Genomic DNA, 19,523 nt, shown 5'->3' on the forward strand with positions numbered 1-19,523 from the left:
TTGTAGCTCTATTTGCCTCTATTTGAAGATTTTCATAGATTTCAGCACAAACCTCATCTAAGCACTCAAAAGGCACATAACCCAGGTGCAGCCACTTACTCTGAGCACAGTTCTCAAACAGAAGAGCAGCGTGCAATTTCCGCAACAATTTATGTAGACTTCAATTTGCGCTCCATGAGTACTCTCCAGTCCTTCTTGATTGTTTACACTCATGTTGGCAAAGTTCACGATGTTAAATAAATAGATGATACAGAGCTTGGTGGTGGAGTGAAAGTAGTTACGCTGAACAGAATATATGCAGAGGAAAAAGTAAACACTGAAAAGATTAACAAAACGGATTGAGCTGCAGACCAGCATGCTGTCCACTGACAATGAGATAAACAATAGAGGAGAAAACAGGCTGGAGCAAGATGCTAAAACTTTCTCACTATATGACTAAATGAAAATAAATGCCTTTCCGATATGTGATGGGAAAAGGGAGTAGAGCAAGTTCTGCAAAAGGCGGATTCAAACCTTGGGTCGATTTGCGTCAAAACTTACTACCACGTGCCTTTTTGGTACTGTTGATGAGCCAGCATCTTCCGTAACTTTGTCTGGCCCAACCAGACGTCAGTGGGTGGAGTTAGTGTAAATAGCCTCTGCCAACAAGTTGGGCAGAGTGCAGGTGCTTCCGAGTTAATCGCAAACTCTGGATCAAATCCAGAACACAACGTTTATATTGAGCGTTGTGAGCCTGCTGAACCTGAGCTAAATCAGGATGGATTTGCAGGGTTTTGTCAACTCTAAACCTACACTGAAACACAGAGGCTATGTCTACATTAATCCAGATACATTTGAAAACGGCGTTTTCGTTTATGAACGCTGTCCGTCCACACCAGTTTTTTTTAGCCGTTTTCAGACGTTTCAGTGAGGATGAGAAACTTTTGAAAAATGCCTGAAACCGCTAAATTAACCTTACTGCGCATGCGTAAAACCCCACAAAAGATCACTGATATGATTCAGAGGGAAAAATAAATACTGACGTTATCGCGCAAGTCTTCTGACAGGATAATTTTATTTAGTAAAATATCTCACAATTCACTGATGTAAAAGGTCCAGGTCGCATGCAGTCACCATATGTTTGGTCTAAAACGAAACTGCTCTCATGTATTGCCACAGGACAGCAAATGTGAGTAAATTCTGTCATCTTTGCAGGACTGTGATATGAAGAGTGTGCAATGTATAATATTTTTAGCAGCAGAGTGAAAGTGAATTGCACATAACAGGCACAATACTGGTATAAACATGAATATCTATTGGTACAATATGCGTCACATGACTAAATTTACGTCATCGTTTTTAAATACCACCGGTTTCACAGTCCACACTACAACACAAAAATGCCGTTTTCAAATGTATCCACTTTGGAGTGCGTTTTCAAAAAGGCTTCGTTTTCATTAATAAAAATGCCTTCTCAGTGTGGATGGAAGTCAAAAACGGAGAGAAAAATATACATTTTCAAACAAAAACATATTAGTGTGGACATGACCAGAGTTTGTTTAACTAGCTTCATACAAAAGGCCATCTCTGGTTAGATCGGGTGAATCTAGTCACATGTGGAGATCACAAAGATTGGAGATTGCATTTGTGGCATAAACATGAATGCATTCTGATGCACAACAGGTGAATGACTGTCCATTGCAATGGAATAATGGTTTGCAATTTTGTTAGCTAGGTGTAATAAACACCATGTGTAAATGGCAATCTGCCTCTGGGGCAATTTATATGACAGTGTTCTCTTACGAGAGTTCTCTCGTACTGCGTTCGTAGAACGCTGCGGGAAAAGTCTCTTTTCACGAAATACTGAAGCAAAATTATCCTTAATTTTCATATTTGTAAAACGCATTGCAGCAGTGCACAGCCATGGCGAGACGGCTCGCTCACTCATTGGCTGTTCTGCGGCAACTGCATGAGCCTATCGAGCGAGGGCTGATGCAATATCAGACCAATGAGAGCGCTTCGCGCGCTCCTCGTCACATCCCGCCGAAACGGGTGTGGCCATCCCCTATAAAAGGAGCTCGAGTAGGCTGATTCAACTGATTTTCATCTCTTCAGCGAAGCTCACGCATCGCTGGATCACGGAGAAGCAAGCGTCGTCGAGGCAAGCTTTTCAGCGGGACGAGCCCTCGAAGCCGCTGGCCTCGCCGCCTTCTACTGCCGTACCTGCTGCGCTTTCCGGCGCTTCATATCCTTTATCTGCTCTGTTTTGTGTATGTGTGTGTGCAGTGTTCCCGAACACTCACCCCTAAAAGAGCCGCGTCTTTTTCAAGATGCCATCCTGTGGCTCGTGCCGAGCCCCGCTCATCGATGGAGACCGCCATGTTATTTGCGTCTTCTGTCTGGGCGAAGAACACGCAGCGCTCGCGCTCGCTGACGGCGGCTGCCCTCACTGCGAGCTTTTGCCGATGGCGACTCTGCGGACTCGCCTGGCACAGTTCTCCGAGCCTGCGCCCCCCGCCGCGTTGCCGCGCCGTAAGAAGCGCCGCTCGCAGCGGGCCCCGGAACCCACCTCTTCCCGACAAAGCTCGCCGGCTCGCCCGCCAGCTTCACCGGCTTCCCCCGAAGCACTTCCTGATGCTCAGCGCCCGCAGTCTGCCGCCGCTTCATCTGAGGAAGTTGTTTCTGAAGTCGAGTCGGTCGAAAAGGATTCCTGCTCTCTGCTAGCTTCAGGCAGTGAAGACTGGGCGAGCTCTGCGGATCTCACGCCTCCTGCCCGAAAGCCGTCGGCTAGAGCTAGCATCGAGAGGGAGCTCATGCGAGTACTCGCGTTGGCCGCGGCGAGCCTCGGCCTCGAGTGGTCTGCACCGGAACTCCCCTCGCGCACCCGGCTTGATGGTAGCTTCCTCCCTGGTGAGCGTTCTTCTCCTGTGTCTAAGCCCGCTCCGTTTCTTCCTGAGCTTCATGAAGAAGTGGCGAAGGCCTGGAACGCTCCCTTTTCTGCACGAACACGTTCGTCTGTATCCCCAGCATTTTCCTCCCTGGATAATGCTCAGGATCGAGGCTACCTCACTCTGCCGCCGGTGGAACAGGCGATAGCAGCCCACCTTTGCCCGCCCTCTGCTGGACGGCGGACTAAGCCAGTGCTGCCGTCGAAAGCCTGCCGCATGACGTCGTCGCTGCTCGCGCGGATCTTCTCCGCCGCTGGGCAGGCGGCATCGGCCCTGCACACCATGGCCACGCTTCAGGTGTTCCAAGGCGATCTCCTCCGCAAACTGGACGAGATAGGACCTGAAGCTATCTGCATCACGGACCTGAGAAGCGCGTCGGATCTTTCCCTCCGCGCTACCAAGGCTGCAGCACAAGCCATGGGACGCTGTATGGCTTCCGCTACCGTAGCCGAGAGGCATTTGTGGCTGACGCTCACGGAGATGGCTGATGCAGAGCGCAACGCGTTCCTCGACGCCCCGCTATCCTCCGCTGGCCTCTTTGGATCTTCTCTCTCCGAGTTCGTGGAGAGATTTTCCGAAGCCCAGAAAGCGTCACAGGCATTCAAGCACTTCCTACCGAAGCGCTCCAGTTCCGCAGCGGGCCGTGAGAAACAGGCCCCTCGGAGCTCACAGCCTCAGCCTCCGGCCGCCCCCTCTCAGCGACAGCAGCGCAGCTCACGCCCTCGCTCTCGCTCTACCAGCCGCCGCCCCACTCACCGCGGGCCGCGACCAAGGGTTGTGTTGAAGCCGGAAGCCCCAAAGAAGTCCTAGCACGCCTAGGAAAGCGCAGGTGTGTAAGCCCCGTTGCGACCGGGCCCTCACCAAAGCGCACCGCTGTCTCAGTCCCAGGAATTGCGACTGCTTCAGCGTTCTCAGCAGAGCACAAGCCCGCACAGCTGCCCGCTTGCCTGCACACAAAAGCTTTTTTTCGGCTACCCAGATAAATCCCGAAAAGAGTGTATTTTCTGGTGTCCCGGCCAAGGCCGATGGTGCTATAAATGTGGTGTTGATGCCCACTTCCCTGTGCCCATCCCTACACACAAGCACAGCCCTGCACACAGGGCCTGTACTCATAAGATCGACACAGTTCGATCGCGCCACAAACATAGTCAAAGTGCCCACTTCCCAGTGCCCACAAACGCTATGTCTGGCAAGCCACAGGCTCCCTGTAAAAACGGGACCTGTGAGCACCCGCTCTGTTCAAGCAGACAGCGCGGCCAAAGCAGTAAACGTGCCCGGTCCCCGCCCACGTTCACTTGTAGGCTGCATGAGTCCCATGAGACCTTCTCAGACCTCCCTCGTTCAGATAAACACTGTAGCGGGGTCGAGGATGAGCGTGTTGCCCGCTGTATTATGCGCGCTCCCCGCCTCAAATGTCACAGGCGTAACGCCTATGCTAGCGCGCCCCGAAGCGCCGCCGTCGCACAGCGAACAGAGCGCGCTTCGCATCCAACCCCTAGCCGGCCATGCAGACGCATGGGCCGCGCTTCCAGGGGTTTCGGACTGGGTGCTAGACATTATAAAGAGAGGCTTCTCGCTACAGTTTTGTCGGCGCCCTCCACGCTTCACAGCGCGCGTCGAAACTACGGTGAATTCAGAAGTAGCACACCTGCTTCGCGCCGAAATATCAAAACTGTTGAGCAAAGGGGCGATACAACATGTATCCCAAGCTCAAAGCGAAGGGGGGCTATACAGCAGATACTTCCTAGTCCCCAAAAAGGACGGTGGTATCAGACCCATACTAGATCTAAGACGACTAAACAGAGCTTTAGTGAAACGCAGTTTCAAAATGCTCACAACCAGCAAAATCCTCGCGCACATTCGCCGAGAAGACTGGTTTATGTCGATAGATCTAAAGGACGCGTATTTCCAAATACAGATAGCGTCACGCCACAGGCGATTCTTGAGATTCGCCTTCGAGGGTCGGGCATACCAGTATACAGTCCTGCCATTCGGCTTGTCCCTGGCACCCCGTACATTTACGAAGTGCATGGACGCAGCGCTCGCCCCCCTCAGACTCAGGGGCATGCGAGTGCTGAACTATTTGGACGACTGGCTGATCATAGCTCAATCACGATCTCAGCTCGTGGAGCACAGAACCATGTTACTCGATCACCTCGAGAATCTTGGTATCACGATCAATTGGACGAAGAGCTCCTTGAACCCCAGCCAAACTATTTCGTTTCTGGGCATCGTTCTGGACTCTCGTTCTATGACGGCGCGGCTGTCGCAACAGCGCGCGCTGCGCATACAGCACGCAGCGAGGTCCTTCCGCTGCGGTGCGATTATCCCGCTCAAACGTTTTCAGAGGATGCTGGGCCTCATGGCCTCAGCATCATCAGTTCTCCAGCTGGACCTGCTTCGCATGCGCCCTCTGCAGTTCTGGTTGAAAGCGCGAGTGCCACGCGGAGCGTGGGCACTCAGCCGATTGCGCCTCAAAGTCGATCAAGACTGCGCAGCAGCCCTGAGACCATGGGCGGCGGGCGATTGGTACCGTTCAGGTGTAAGCCTGGGGACTTCCTCGAGAGTGAAAGTGGTGTCTACGGACGCATCCACCTCGGGATGGGGAGCGCTGCTCGAGGGCAGGCCGTTCTTTGGCCTCTGGTCAGAACGAGAAAAGCTCCATCATATCAACTGCCTGGAAATGCTAGCAGTTCACAACGCGCTGACGCGCTTTTGTCCCCACATCAAGGACCAACACGTCGTAGTCCGCTCGGACAACACGGCCGTGGTGTCCTACATAAATCGCCAAGGCGGCCTCGGTTCCAGTTCCCTTTACAGGCTGGCCGAGCGCCTCCTAATATGGGCTCAGCGCAACCTGAGCTCGCTGAGAGCGGTGCATGTGCCCGGGACACTCAACCTGGGTCCAGACAGGCTGTCCAGGAACAATGTTCCCACGGGCGAATGGTCTCTACACCCACAAACAGTCCGGCTGTTGTGGCGGAGATTCGGCAGAGCGGAGGTGGACCTTTTCGCGTCCCCAGAAAACGCTCATTGCCCCGTGTTCTTTTCAAAGAACAACAGCGCGCTGTCCCACAAGTGGCCGCACTGCCCGCTATACGCGTTTCCCCCAGTCTCCCTCCTACCTCAGGTGCTGGAGCGAGTCAGGGAAGTGAAATGCCCGGTACTGCTTATAGCACCGTTCTGGGACAACCAAGCCTGGTTTCCAGTCCTGATGCAGTTAGCAGACTCCGCTCCATGGCCAGTGCCATTGAGGAGAGATCTCCTCTCGCAGGCCAGGGGCTCGATTTGGCACCCACACCCAGAGCTGTGGTCCCTTCATGCGTGGACGTTCAACGGTTACCCGTTAGCCTCACGGATGGAGTGCTGAACACCATCACTCAGGCTAGAGCGCCTTCCACCAGGCGGCTTTATGCCTCGAAGTGGTCGGTTTTCTCCAGCTGGTGTACAGCTCGGGGCCTGTCACCCCTCGATTGTGAGGTGACGGAGGTTCTCTCCTTCCTACAAGAGCTGTTGGATAAGGGCAGATCCCCTTCCACGCTCAAAGTCTATGTGGCGGCTATCGCAGCGTGCTCGACAGCAACGCCAGGCCAGTCACTGGGTAGGAATGATTTAGTCATCCGCTTCCTCAGGGGAGCTAGGAGGCTGAATCCCCCCAGACCTCCCTCAGTCCCGGTGTGGGACCTTTCTACGGTCTTGGCAGCCATGAAAGGCCCCCCCCTTTGAGCCTATCCAATCTGTTAGCCTCAAACATCTGTCTTTCAAAACGGTGTTTTTGATGGCCCTCGCTTCGGTGAAGCGCATAGGCGATCTGCACGCGCTCTCTGTGAGTCCAACGTGCTTGGAGTTTGGGCCCAATGACTCCAAAGTCATACTCAAACCTAAGCACGGCTACGTGCCGAAATCCCTCAACACTCCGTTTAGGGCTCAGGTTATTTCCCTGTCTGCCCTGCCGGGGTCAAACGAGGAAGGGGACTCGAGCTGTCTTTGCCCCGTTAGGGCGTTAAGAGCTTATGTGTCCCGCTCCGCTGCCTTCAGACAGACGGAGCAGCTCTTTGTCTCGTTCAGTGGACGTTCCAAGGGAACGGCTATTTCGAAACAGAGCCTGTCCAGATGGGTGGTTGACGCCATAACAATGGCTTATACTACCAAGGGCCTTCAGTGCCCGTTGGGCATTAGAGCGCATTCCACGAGAGGCGTTGCCTCATCGTGGGCCTGGTCTAGCGGGATTTCCTTACAGGAAATATGTACGGCGGCGGGCTGGGCCTCGCCGTCTACATTCATAAGGTTCTACAACCTAGAAGTTCCCGCCTTGCAGGCCAGGTTGTTTTCGGTTTAGCCGTATCAGCTGTCTACCACGACACTGATTTCGCAGGCGCACAACGCCACCGAATACTTCACCGCACTTGCAAGCCAAGTGTTTTCGGCGTATTCGAGTCAGCTGTCTAACACGGCACTGATATCGCAGACGCACAGCGCCGCCGAAGTTCTCTGGGCAGAATTGTGTAAGACCCATGTTTTCCCACATTAGCCAGGCTCCCTCCTGCCTATGTGATGTTATATCGCGTCTAGAACGCACCTATTTGGGCGAAAGTGTGTAAGTCCCACATTTCCCACATTAGCCAGGCTCTCCCTGCCTATGTGACGTTGTATCGCGCTTAAGGGCGCATCCATTGGGCGAAATTACGTAAGACCCACATCTCCCACATCAGCCAGGTTTTTCCCCTGCCTATGTGGCGCTGTTTCGCGCCTAAGGGCGCATATATCTGGGCAAAAATTTGCGTAAGACCCACATTTCCCACATTAGCCAGGCCTCCCCCTGCCTATGTGATGTTATATCGCGTCTTAGGACGCAGCTATCTGAGGGTGGTTGTCCCCCCCCCCCTCCAGACTCTCCGAAGTCTACCGGGTGATTATGCACTGTATACCTGGACTAGCTTCCAGTGGTCGGTGTTTTCTCATCCCAGCACGCACGGCGTCTTACAAGTGGTTCCCGCAGCGTTCTACGAACGCAGTACGAGAGAACTCTCGTAAGAGAACGTACTCGGTTACTAACGTAACCTCGGTTCTCTCTAGAAGAGGGAACGAGTACTGCGTTCCCTGCCGTGCGCGCGGTTCGCTCTGGTTCGCTTCGGCGATGAAAACCAGTTGAATCAGCCTACTCGAGCTCCTTTTATAGGGGATGGCCACACCCGTTTCGGCGGGATGTGACGAGGAGCGCGCGAAGCGCTCTCATTGGTCTGATATTGCATCAGCCCTCGCTCGATAGGCTCATGCAGTTGCCGCAGAACAGCCAATGAGTGAGCGAGCCGTCTCGCCATGGCTGTGCACTGCTGCAATGCGTTTTACAAATATGAAAATTAAGGATAATTTTGCTTCAGTATTTCGTGAAAAGAGACTTTTCCCGCAGCGTTCTACGAACGCAGTACTCGTTCCCTCTTCTAGAGAGAACCGAGGTTACGTTAGTAACCGAGTACGTTTTCAACTATAAACGGAAAACTTTTTCTGCATTTTGGCCATTAATTTACATGGCAATGCTGATTTGGAGACCTGAAAACACAAACATTTGAAAACGATAACGATATCATCTCTGTGTAAATTACAAAAATGCTAATTTGTGAAAATGGTGACGTCATGTGCATGCTTATTATGTGTTTAGTATATAGGCGCATAGCGTTTTTTTACAAAGTGACAACATGGCGGATGTAGTACATCCGGATTACATTCATACTACACACATTCATTCTATATAGAACATACTTTTTTAACGGTCTCAAAGTAAGTTCAAATTCAAATGTAGTACCTACTCAGACAGTACACAATTTTGGACACACCGAATGTCATGGTTAAAATTCATTAAATAATCTCCTGAAATGTTTGTTTGTTGTGTGTCTCCCACCAGCACTCATGCATGCCGCGGTCTTTGGTAACGTGACGGCCATTATCCAGCGGATGTACTCACGGCGCTCGCTCTATCACACTCGAACCAAAGACCTCAAAGACTTCATCCGCGTGCATCGGTTGCCCAAGGCTCTCGCGCAGCGCATGCTGGAGTGCTTTCAGACGACGTGGTCTGTCAACAACGGCATCGATGTCAGCGAGGTAGGACTTTAAAAGAACTCTCAATAATCTGTGCGTGCACATGAATACATTGTCAAAACAAGTTCAGAATTTATAAATAATTTTACTATGAGTGTGTGCAGTCATGTGGGTGTTATATTTGAAGGAAGTCTTTTTTGAAGATGTAGCCTAGCTGTATGAAAGCTGCTGATCTTATCTACTCATTGAACACTTGGGTTTTCTTGGTTTCTGGTTGCCAAGAGTACAAATATCTTTTTTGTTTTTTCAGATAACAGTTAGTGAGAGAGTCATTTAACATTTAGAAGTGTTTGATCTTCAACCTCAGAAAGACAAACTTTTATACAAGTTGTGGGTTTGCCGTTGTTCTGTTGCCAAAGTTTTGACAGTTTTTATTTAAAAATTTTGTGTGCAATTGTCTAGCAATAAACATTAGATAAACATCAAAATTAAATGTATATAAAATGAATAAATATTAAATTGGATTTGTAAGGAATGATGACCTTGATATATACTATATTTGTGGAAGGTGCCTCTTCTGAAGTGCACTTATTTCAAGGCAATAAACTCAATTAATTCATTATTCTATGACTTCCAGCAGAAAATGTTAACATTTACAGAGAATGCATTTTGCATTCATCAGTTATGCTTCTTAGTAGGAAATGCTGGATCTCCCATTGACCTGTAGCATTTAAAAATATAGGAAAACTAATTAACACTTGGAATTAAATATCATGCTCATAGTATTATATTTTATGCAATTTCTAGCTTCTCTATGCAACAGTTGGTTCCAATCCGCATTGCATATTATTGGGCTTCTTGATATTAATGTGATTTGATGCATCTGTCTAAGATTAGAGCGTATTATCCTTTTCTATTCCTTTTTCACTTCACCATGCTCTCTTACTATCTCACATTCTGTTTCACAATCTCTCATCTCTTTTATCATTTGTTTTATTTTCTCTTTCCAACCGCCTATCGTTCACTTTCTCATCCATATCTGTTGTGCTCATTAACAAGAGATTCCATCTTACTTTCACAATGTATTTAATGAGTCCAATTAAAAACACTTGTTACATAACTCATAACCCACTCTCTCTGCTTTGATATCCAATGTAATATCCCATTAAAGTCCAAGAAGAAGACTGATCTACAGTTTCTTTGCTGCAGTTGTTTTTTTGATAATCAAACGAAAAAAGTGTACTCTTAAAATATCTTTGTCATTTCCCAGCTTCTGAAGGACTTCCCAGATGAACTGCGGGCTGACATTGCCATGCACCTGAATAAAGAGCTGCTTCAGCTGCCTCTGTTTGAATCGGCCAGTCGAGGGTGTCTGCGCTCTCTGTCGCTCATCATCAAAACCTCTTTCTGTGCTCCTGGGGAGTTCCTTATTCGCCAAGGTGACGCTCTGCAAGCTATATACTTTGTCTGCTCGGGCTCCATGGAAGTGCTTAAGGACAACACTGTGCTGGCTATATTGGGTGAGATTACACACAAACATTATATATATTATATACATTATATTATATACGCACACACAATCGGCCTCAATGAGGAAACAAGAGCAAAAAAAATTTGTGTAAATTTTACAAAAAAAAAACAAAAAAACATTGTGACCACTGTGACCATTTACATAATGATGTAATGAAAGATTTGCACAGAAATGTGCTCTGGTTGTGTTTAAGAAATGCTTGTTTTTAATAGATGACGCCCAAATGTTCTTTTGAACTGTTTAACAAGAATTGTATATTGCATTTAAAACAAGTTTAAAACAAGTCAGCCTGCTCAAATAAACAGATTGCAATTCCATTTGGTGCCACTAGTGGCGCTAAAAATACACACATTTTATAAGTACTTATTTAATAAAAGTGGTAACCAGGTAAAACCTTTGAAATTAAAACAAAACAATTACATTCAGACTCAAATGTCATTTGTAACACTACATCTATAGTGCTAAGACATTTCTGGGTGTCAGGCAAGCTGGCTTTTATATTATAATTTCACAGCAATTTCAAAACTCATTTAAATTTCTCCTACCTGTCACTATTAATTGTGCTTCCTCTGTGAGATTGAGACAGGCCAATACAATAAAAACTGCCCACACACGCACACATACCGTCCATTAATATCATAGTATTATTTATGACACAACTCAGACATTACAAATGAGCTAAATAATGACTCTTTTAAAGCACCTCATCAAACAAACACACACTCACTTGCTCAGTGGATCTCATCCTCCCACTATCTGTAGTTCTCATTGTTTCGAGGGAGGATTCCCATATAATTTTCAAGTCTATTGAACAGTAACTATCCCCTCCCCCCTTTACAATCGGCGCATTGGCTTCATTTTCTCATTAATTGTCTTCCTTTGTTATGCATATTAATGCATAAATTATCTATGAGATTTAGCTACTGTTGATGATGTGGATATCTACGGTTTCTTACATGACATGCCAAAACATACAAGTTCAGTTCCAAAATCTAGAGAGGTGCCTGCTTAGGCAACTACCTTCTAAAGGTCACATTTACTGTTTTTGCAAATGCATTCTGTATTCAGTTGGAATAAAGTAATTTAAATAGGAATCTGTTTCAAGCAAGGGTGAAAAAGTTCCACATGCAGATTTTGTATGCAAGTTGGTCAAGCGAATTTGTCATGTTGACCAACAGAAAGATGCTTGGTTTGAAATGACATTCTGTGTTCATTGCTACACTATTGACAATGGACCCTTTTGCCGTGAAATTATGCCGATATATCGCTAATGTGACCTAGAGGTCTGCACGGGCTTTAAACTGAAGCCCGAACCCGGCCCGTACCCGCGATCATTTAACCCGACCCGACCCGACCCGACCCGACAATTTAATTTACATGTTAAGCCCGAACCCGAGGTCCACTCTATTTCTCACAGCAAATAAATACCATTTTTGAGAGAGAGAGCCTGTGTGTCTGTGGTCTGTGTAGCCTATGCATACATTGCACATCGAGAAGAAAGCGAAAACATTGCAAAGCGAGAAGAAACCGCTCTGGATGAAATGTGAATTTTAAAACAAATTAAATGAACAACAGCCATGGCTTAATTTGAGCCCCACCTCCGACATTAGATCCGGAACCTTTTTTATTGGATCCGGCACCTCCTGTGTCACTAAAATGAATTACCTAAATGAAATAAAATAAAATAAAATTACTGTTTGTGTAGTGTTCAATGTTTGTGACTCATGACTTGCGCGCTTGTACGAGTTGAGATTGCTGTTAGCCTCGATCGTTTCACTCAGGGGAAAAATGTCAAAAAGACAGGAAAGTTTGCTTAACTTTTTAAAATACGCTGGACAGTCAGATCCCAAACAAGCAAAAATCGTTTCCGCTGATCAAAAAGGAGACCACGGTGGACACAGTAGCCTAGTATTGACATAATATCTCGTTATTTCAACAAAATAAGGGGACATTCTAATCTGCATTAAGCCACATTAAGCTTTCTTATAATGGTTTTCTATGGGAGGAAAATGCTTAACGTGTAAATGCGTTCATATTATTGGCTCATCTGATTTTTTTGTACATAGCATAGCCTATTTGTTAGGATTTTAGTATCATAATGATTAATAAATGCACGCACAATTTTCCGTGAACTTGATTTGAACAAATGCCTTTCAACTTGTGTGTGCAAAATTCAGAATTAAATTAATGCGCAGAAATTTGTACAAATAGAGAGTATGTAGGCCTACTGTTGTAAAGCGCATTTAGTTTCATATTTGTTAAAATATTATAATGTTATTTTTTTTCCATTTATGTTGATTTATGAAAAGTGAACAGCACGACCGAGTAAGATAGGATGCGCAATATGAGACATGGAGCGGGTCAGACATGATTTTGACCGTTGAAGTTGAAGTTGTTTTGTAGAAAGCCTTTCTTTAAAGTGAATTTCGTTTTGTATAAATTGTATCTTAATTTTAATCAATTTTTCAACCAATTGCCTGTATTTAATGAATAGGCTACGAAACAAATATAACGGAGGCGCCCGCGAGCTCACTTGCATTGCATGGAATTAGAGCACATCCTAACTTAACTAAACTCAGTGTATGCCTCACACAGACATGACAAATACATCAAATGCACAAAGCTTGAAATGTCTTTAAACGAAATCATTCAAAACGAAAAAAGAAAAAGGCTACTCTCTGATTATGTAGTCCATTAGGCTTATTTATGTGCATTTCTCTCTATAAGCGCGTTCACACGGAGATGGCGATCGTCAACTTCATCTTTGCAGCCGAGTCGACACTTTTAGAGAAAACACTTGTTTATTAATAAAAATCAATACACGCGTCACCGGATTTACAGATGCACACACACATATTATTTCGAAATAACGAGATATTGTGTTGAAATAACATTATTAATAATAGCCTATATATTTTAGAATATTTGATTGAATGCTGAATGTTGCGCTTGTTCAATTTAATAAAATTAAAGCTTTAATTCTGATCATTAACATAACTTAACTGAATATTAAATATTTTGTGGCCAAGTTTTGCGCTGCTCCCCGTCAATGATCTTGCACCCACCCACTCAGCACATGCGTTAAAAATTATCTGGCGCTGTCCCTGCAGAGAAGCTACGTAGGCAGTGTAATTATTTATTTATTTATTTTTTGTTCCGTTACCTCCAACCTCAGTTTTGAGTCGCCGGATCTCTCTCTCGCGTGCTGGTCACCACAACACAGCAAGCAGGCAAAGCACACGGCACGCAAACTATATATAGCTTATATAGTTTTTCTTAGTTAAAAAACCCGAGCCCGACCCGAACCCGAGGCTGTTCAATAAACATTAACCCGAACCCGACCCGAAACCCGCACATTTTTCGGGACCCGTCGGGCTCGGGTCGGGTAGCAGACCTCTAATGTGACCTCATCTAAAGGCAACATTCTAACTGAAATGAAATGTCATAAGATATGGATCTAAATTATCAAAGATTTTATTTTAGGATGTAAATTTTACAACACATTTTTTTTTTATCATCCAAATAGCATTAAAATCAAACATGTAATTAACATAATATTAAAATGAACTGCACATGCCCAGCAATATGCTAAATTATTAACATGTTCATCACACAAAGTTTCGACTCACACTTAGTTCAAAACGTTAACTGGTTAACAAGCTAACAACACAGTACTCTATAGAGCATAAACAACACAAATTTTGTATCTATGATTTAGGTATTAAATGAAACATTTATAATCTGTGTTTCTCCACTGGTCCGGCACCTTGAAAGGATTTTTTCACTGAGCTCATGGTAATGCATTCTGAGATTGCCTTCTTAGCCAAAACAAGATATCTTAGAAGGCAGAATAATTTTGTCCACCTTTTGGATTACTATGATCCCTTAAAAATGATTTCTCTGTTGGCAGCTTTCATAACAGCATCTGATACATACAAATTCCTCTTTTTCCCCATGAGCTATATGTTGCTTTTGAGCAATTGACTGACGAGCCCATAGCTGGTTGAAATATGAAGCCTGCATCCTAATGTTACCTTGTGGTTTCATGCCATAAGAGACATTAGGAATCCAGCTCAGTACTTGAGTCTGCGATTGCTATTCCATGCACAGTGTCTGTAGTTCCCACACTTACATTCGCATTACTAACATTCTCTCCAGTCCTGTATTTTAAAGTTTATGTGAAGGAAAATGTTGGCACACAAACATAACACTACAGCATAACGTGCATATCTGCAGGCAGATCTAGTATAGCCAATCGAATTTGAGTCAATTGATAGGGTGAATTAACAGAGATATTTTCTGTTTAAATTTTGGAAATGTGTGAATATCACTGCACTGCAGAGTGCACTGCACTAGAAAAGGTCAGTGCTTTTTATGGTATTGTAGTGCTTAATGAGCTGGGCAGGCAGCCCAGATGTGAAACCATGCAGATGCATGATTTTGTGACCTATGTGTCACTTAGCCTACTGGTTGCTGCAATAACCACCCTGTAAGTTACCTTTTTATAACAAATAACAATAGAATCAGAAATAACGTCAGCATAAATGTCTTCTTTCTTCTGCAAATCTAGTGATATTACACAATGCACCCTGATGACGTCTACTAGCTAAACATTAAAACTTTAAATTAGGCTGAAATGCAAAAATATACAGTTCATTTAACACATGATGAGCCCTATAAAACCAGTAATGTATTGGCAGGGATTTGAGAATAAATAGTTTTAGATATTATTATTATTATTATTATTAATTAGATATGATTATTATAACTATCGATTTTTAACTAGATTAGATTAGTTTAGATTAGATTTGAAGCCAACTTTTGGCGCTTTTCCATTACACAGTACCAGCTCGCCTCGACTCGCCTCGCCTTTGTTTGGTTTTCCACTGTGTAAAAGTTGAACCTGTACCTGCTTCCTGGTACTTTTTTTTGTTTCACCTCCGGCGAGGTTCTGAGCGAGCCGAGGCAAGCTGAGGCGATACTAAAATGTGACGTGAAAACATGGCAGACTGCTGATTGGTCAGAGAGAATCGTCACTATTCACTGCGTCATCATTGCATGCGCCAGACGCGATTTCCTCCATTGTCCTGTGTGTGTGGGTAGCGGGTGTGTGTCGCGTAGAAGATTACGTCACGGCAGTTTCCTGCGGCGTCGCTATGATGACCAGGTACTATTGTGGAGGTACTATCTGCAATGGCGAGTCGAGTCGAGCTGCTACTGGTAATGGAAAAGCGGCAATAGATAATACCTGCTGGAGAAAAGTCAAGTCAGGTTAAGTCACTTTCATTTATATAGCGCTTTTAACGCTTTTAAAGTTGTTGTCCAGCAAAAGTTAGTTTTGATCGATTCACTTCCGTTGCAAATATCATTAATTATTAACTTAGGGGCCACTTACACAACACCGTTCTAACAGAAAACCCTTAACGCGCTCCGGCCCACTCATTCGCATAATTATTTATCGCTTCCGAGTAGCCATGTGAACCGGAACTATTTTGACAACGTTTTATCTGTACAGAGGTAAAGGGAAGGAGAAAGGGGCCTTCACAAAGGAAAGACTAGTTGAAACTTCAGGACTGCGTTGTCGTCGTATCCAGGCGCAGGTCCTTCATCAGATCTGGATACGGCCTGGATCAGGCAGACTGCGGTAAACCTCGGGATAAACAGAGAGACTAATATTAGCGTAGACGCCATTCTTCTTATAATGTAATGAGTACATCAGGATTTATGGGGAGTGTTCCCGGTTCCGGCTGACCTAATCAATGCAGCTTAACATTGAATTACAGAAGTTTATGTGTTATGTGTACGCTAGGTCAAAGAGATGTGTTTTTAGTCTAGATTTGAACTGACAGAGTGTGTCTGCTTCCCGGGCAATGTTAGGAAGACTGTTCTTTATGCAGTGATATTCTTGTGACAACTAGCCCCGGTCTATATTAAAATTGTATGATTTCATTAACAAAAAAAAATCTGTGCCTCATGTTTTATAAATGTAACACATTGCTAAAATTGTGAAATAACATCTGAATTGAAAACAGATAAAAAAAATATGGCTCTGAAAATGGTCACAACAGATACATACATCAGTGATCAAATGCCTTTGCTGATATCCTTAATGGCTTGTAATTATGAGCTGAATTTACATAGGACCTTTCAATGTCATGCAGCGCTAATCAATTCGCTTCAATCCCATAGATAAAAACATAATAATAAAAACACATACGTAATAGGAATGATAGGAAAGAAAAGCATGTAAACAGATGTAAATTGAAAAAAAAAAAAAACTAAAAGAAAAGAAAAGCTTGTGGTTTTATTTTAAATAGCAATCATTGTCAAATAGATTTTGTTTATGGGTAATTTAATAAAACGGTGCTTACCTTTCTGCTTCATCTGGAAGTATTCATGGGAATTGTACATAGCTTAAAGGCCCTTCAAAAATCCTGATCAGAAGCTTTTAGAAGTATGATAACAGCAGGCGAAACTGCCTTCGGCCAATAGCAGTAGGAATCTTCATAATAAGCTCCTAACCTAAATGTGAATGATAGCTAAAATACATATTTACATATGCATATATTTACATATATTATATATGCATATATGCATACATATATATTTTTTGCTTTAAAGGAAATGGTTCACCCAAAAATGAACTTTGTCATTATATACTCATGTAATTTCTACAAAGCCCCGCACGACATGCAAAAAAATTAAGAATTACGGATTAAGAATTCATTCCTTCGACTTAATTAGTTATCTCGTTGTAGTAATCCGTTGCCATGTTGAACTAATTTGTTCCCACATTTTGATTTAACTAAAACAAGGGAACAAATTATTACAATGTGGCCATGATTTAAACGAGGGGGCAAATAATTAAATTGTGCGCACTATTTACTTTACGAGGAAACTAATTAGTAAAACGTGCTGAAGTATTAGTTGTGAGAAGTTATGAAGTTGTGAGAACAAATGGTTAATTTGTGGCCACAATATACATATTTTTTTCCCCACGTGTCATGTGTGGGGCTCCGTACCTTCAAAACCAAATGTTAAAAATAAAAAAATATATAAATTGTAGGATAAGGTTGTGTCTTGCAGATGATGCAAATGTCAAAAGAATATGTATTTTAGATTTGGAGTCTAAAATATGAATCGCTGTATGAGTCTTAATCTTTGGGTTTTTCTTACACATGCACACAAGGAGAACCTCCTTCATTTCTTCATAATCCAAGGATTGTTTTCATAATCATTATCTTATGTGATGCACCAGACCATAGGGGCCAATGTTATGGGCAATTGCTGTCCTGTTTGAGATGTAACATCAGTGCAGCACTGTCTCAGACATCGTCTGTTTGCCTTTGAGGGTATTAAGCGCCTCCTGTTTTTTTTTTTAACTGGAAGACAACAGCTTTGAGCATTGATGGACGATGAAACTTTCACTGTGTTTTTCTTCTTTTATCTGAGTATGGACCAATTGGACCATACATATTTGTTGGACTAAGGATAATGATTTGTACTAGATTATGCGATATGTAGAAAATAGCAAGCATTATTTATATAACATTTATTTACATGGTGCCTTAAATGCTGCTTCAGACCAAAGGGCAAAAAAAAAAAAAAAAAAAAAAAAATATATATATATATATATATATGGGTGGGCCATTTATATGGATACATGGGAATGGTTGGTGATATTAAAGTCCTGTTTGTGGCACATTAGTATATGTGAGGGGGCAAACTCCTCAAGATGGGTGGTGACCATGGTGGCCATTTAGAAGTCGGCCATCTTGGATACAACTTTTGTTTTTTCAATAGGAAGAGGGCCATGTGACACATCAAACTTATTGGTAATGTCACAAGAAAAACAATGGTGTGCTTGGTTTCAACGTAACTTATTTACAAGTTTCTGACCACTTATAAAATGTGTTCAATGTGCTGCCCATTGTGTTGGATTGTCAATGCAACCCTGTTCTCCCACTCTTCACACACTGATAGCAACACTGCAGGAGAAATGCCAGCACAGGCATCCAGTATCCGTAGTTTCAGGTGCTGCACATCTCGAATCTTCACACCATAGACAATTGCCTTCAGGTGACCCCAAAGATAAAAGTCTAAGAGGGTCAGATCGGGAGACCTTGGGGGCCATTCAGTGGCCACCATGGTCACCACCCATCTTGAGGAGTTTGCCCCCTCACATATACTAATGTGCCACAAACAGGACTTTAAAATCACCAACCATTCCCATGTTATTACGGTGTATCCATATAAATGGCCCACCCTGTATATTGTTTCAGATGTTAGTTTTCCCATCATAAATAAACTATTTGTCATACAGTGCCTACAGTTAATCTGGAAATAAAGGCTCTCAAAAGGTCACAATAAACGATGAGCCGAGCTCTCGCTGAGCTAAAGGTGTGTGTGTGTGTGTGTGTGTGTGTGTGTGTGTGTGTGTGTGTGTGTGTGTGTGTGTGTGTGTGTGTGTGTGTGTGTGTGTGTGTGTGTGGTGCTCTCTTTATCTCCAAATGCCTTGACTCTATTGCTCTGATCAATCAAATATTGGCATGCTGCTAGGCCACATCCATCTCTCTCTCAGACACTAAATAATTGATGGCTAATGCCTTATTAATGTACTTTGACTATTAATACAGGCTGACACATGAAGGCAAGAGCCATAGATCTCAACACACATGGAAAATAATGTAGGAGGGACTGAATCAAGGAATTAGAAAAAGAACATGCAGTAAGAGGGAATAAACGCATCAAGACACTTCCTTCACTCTGCGCACCAGAACTATGTTCCAAAACATCCTACATACAGTAGACGTCATTTACATGATGCCTTTGGGTATAACATAAATTGTCATATATAAATCTCACACTTCGTTTCATTACAGTGTGAATGGACCATTAGAACATAAGATATATAACCCATATTTAGGAATTTTCATCCATTTGATTTACACAGTTTTAACATTAACTAAAAATCCATATGTGATGCACACGTGTCAGTCATGAAACGAGCAACGCTGGTAAGATTT

General features: G+C 44.2%; 1 protein-coding gene across 1 annotated transcript in view; it reads left to right on the forward strand.

Annotated features, from left to right (window-relative positions):
• Positions 1–19,523, forward strand: part of kcnh3 (potassium voltage-gated channel, subfamily H (eag-related), member 3) — a 58,648-nt gene that overhangs the window by 25,519 nt on the left and 13,606 nt on the right. Inside the window, 2 exon segments of the mRNA XM_081367521.1 lie at positions 8,830–9,029; positions 10,237–10,486. Coding sequence (XP_081223647.1) covers positions 8,830–9,029; positions 10,237–10,486 — 450 coding nt within the window.

This window comes from Scardinius erythrophthalmus (genome assembly GCF_964197995.2).
Source record: "Scardinius erythrophthalmus genome assembly, chromosome: 6".
In the NCBI taxonomy this organism is placed as follows: domain Eukaryota; kingdom Metazoa; phylum Chordata; class Actinopteri; order Cypriniformes; family Leuciscidae; genus Scardinius; species Scardinius erythrophthalmus.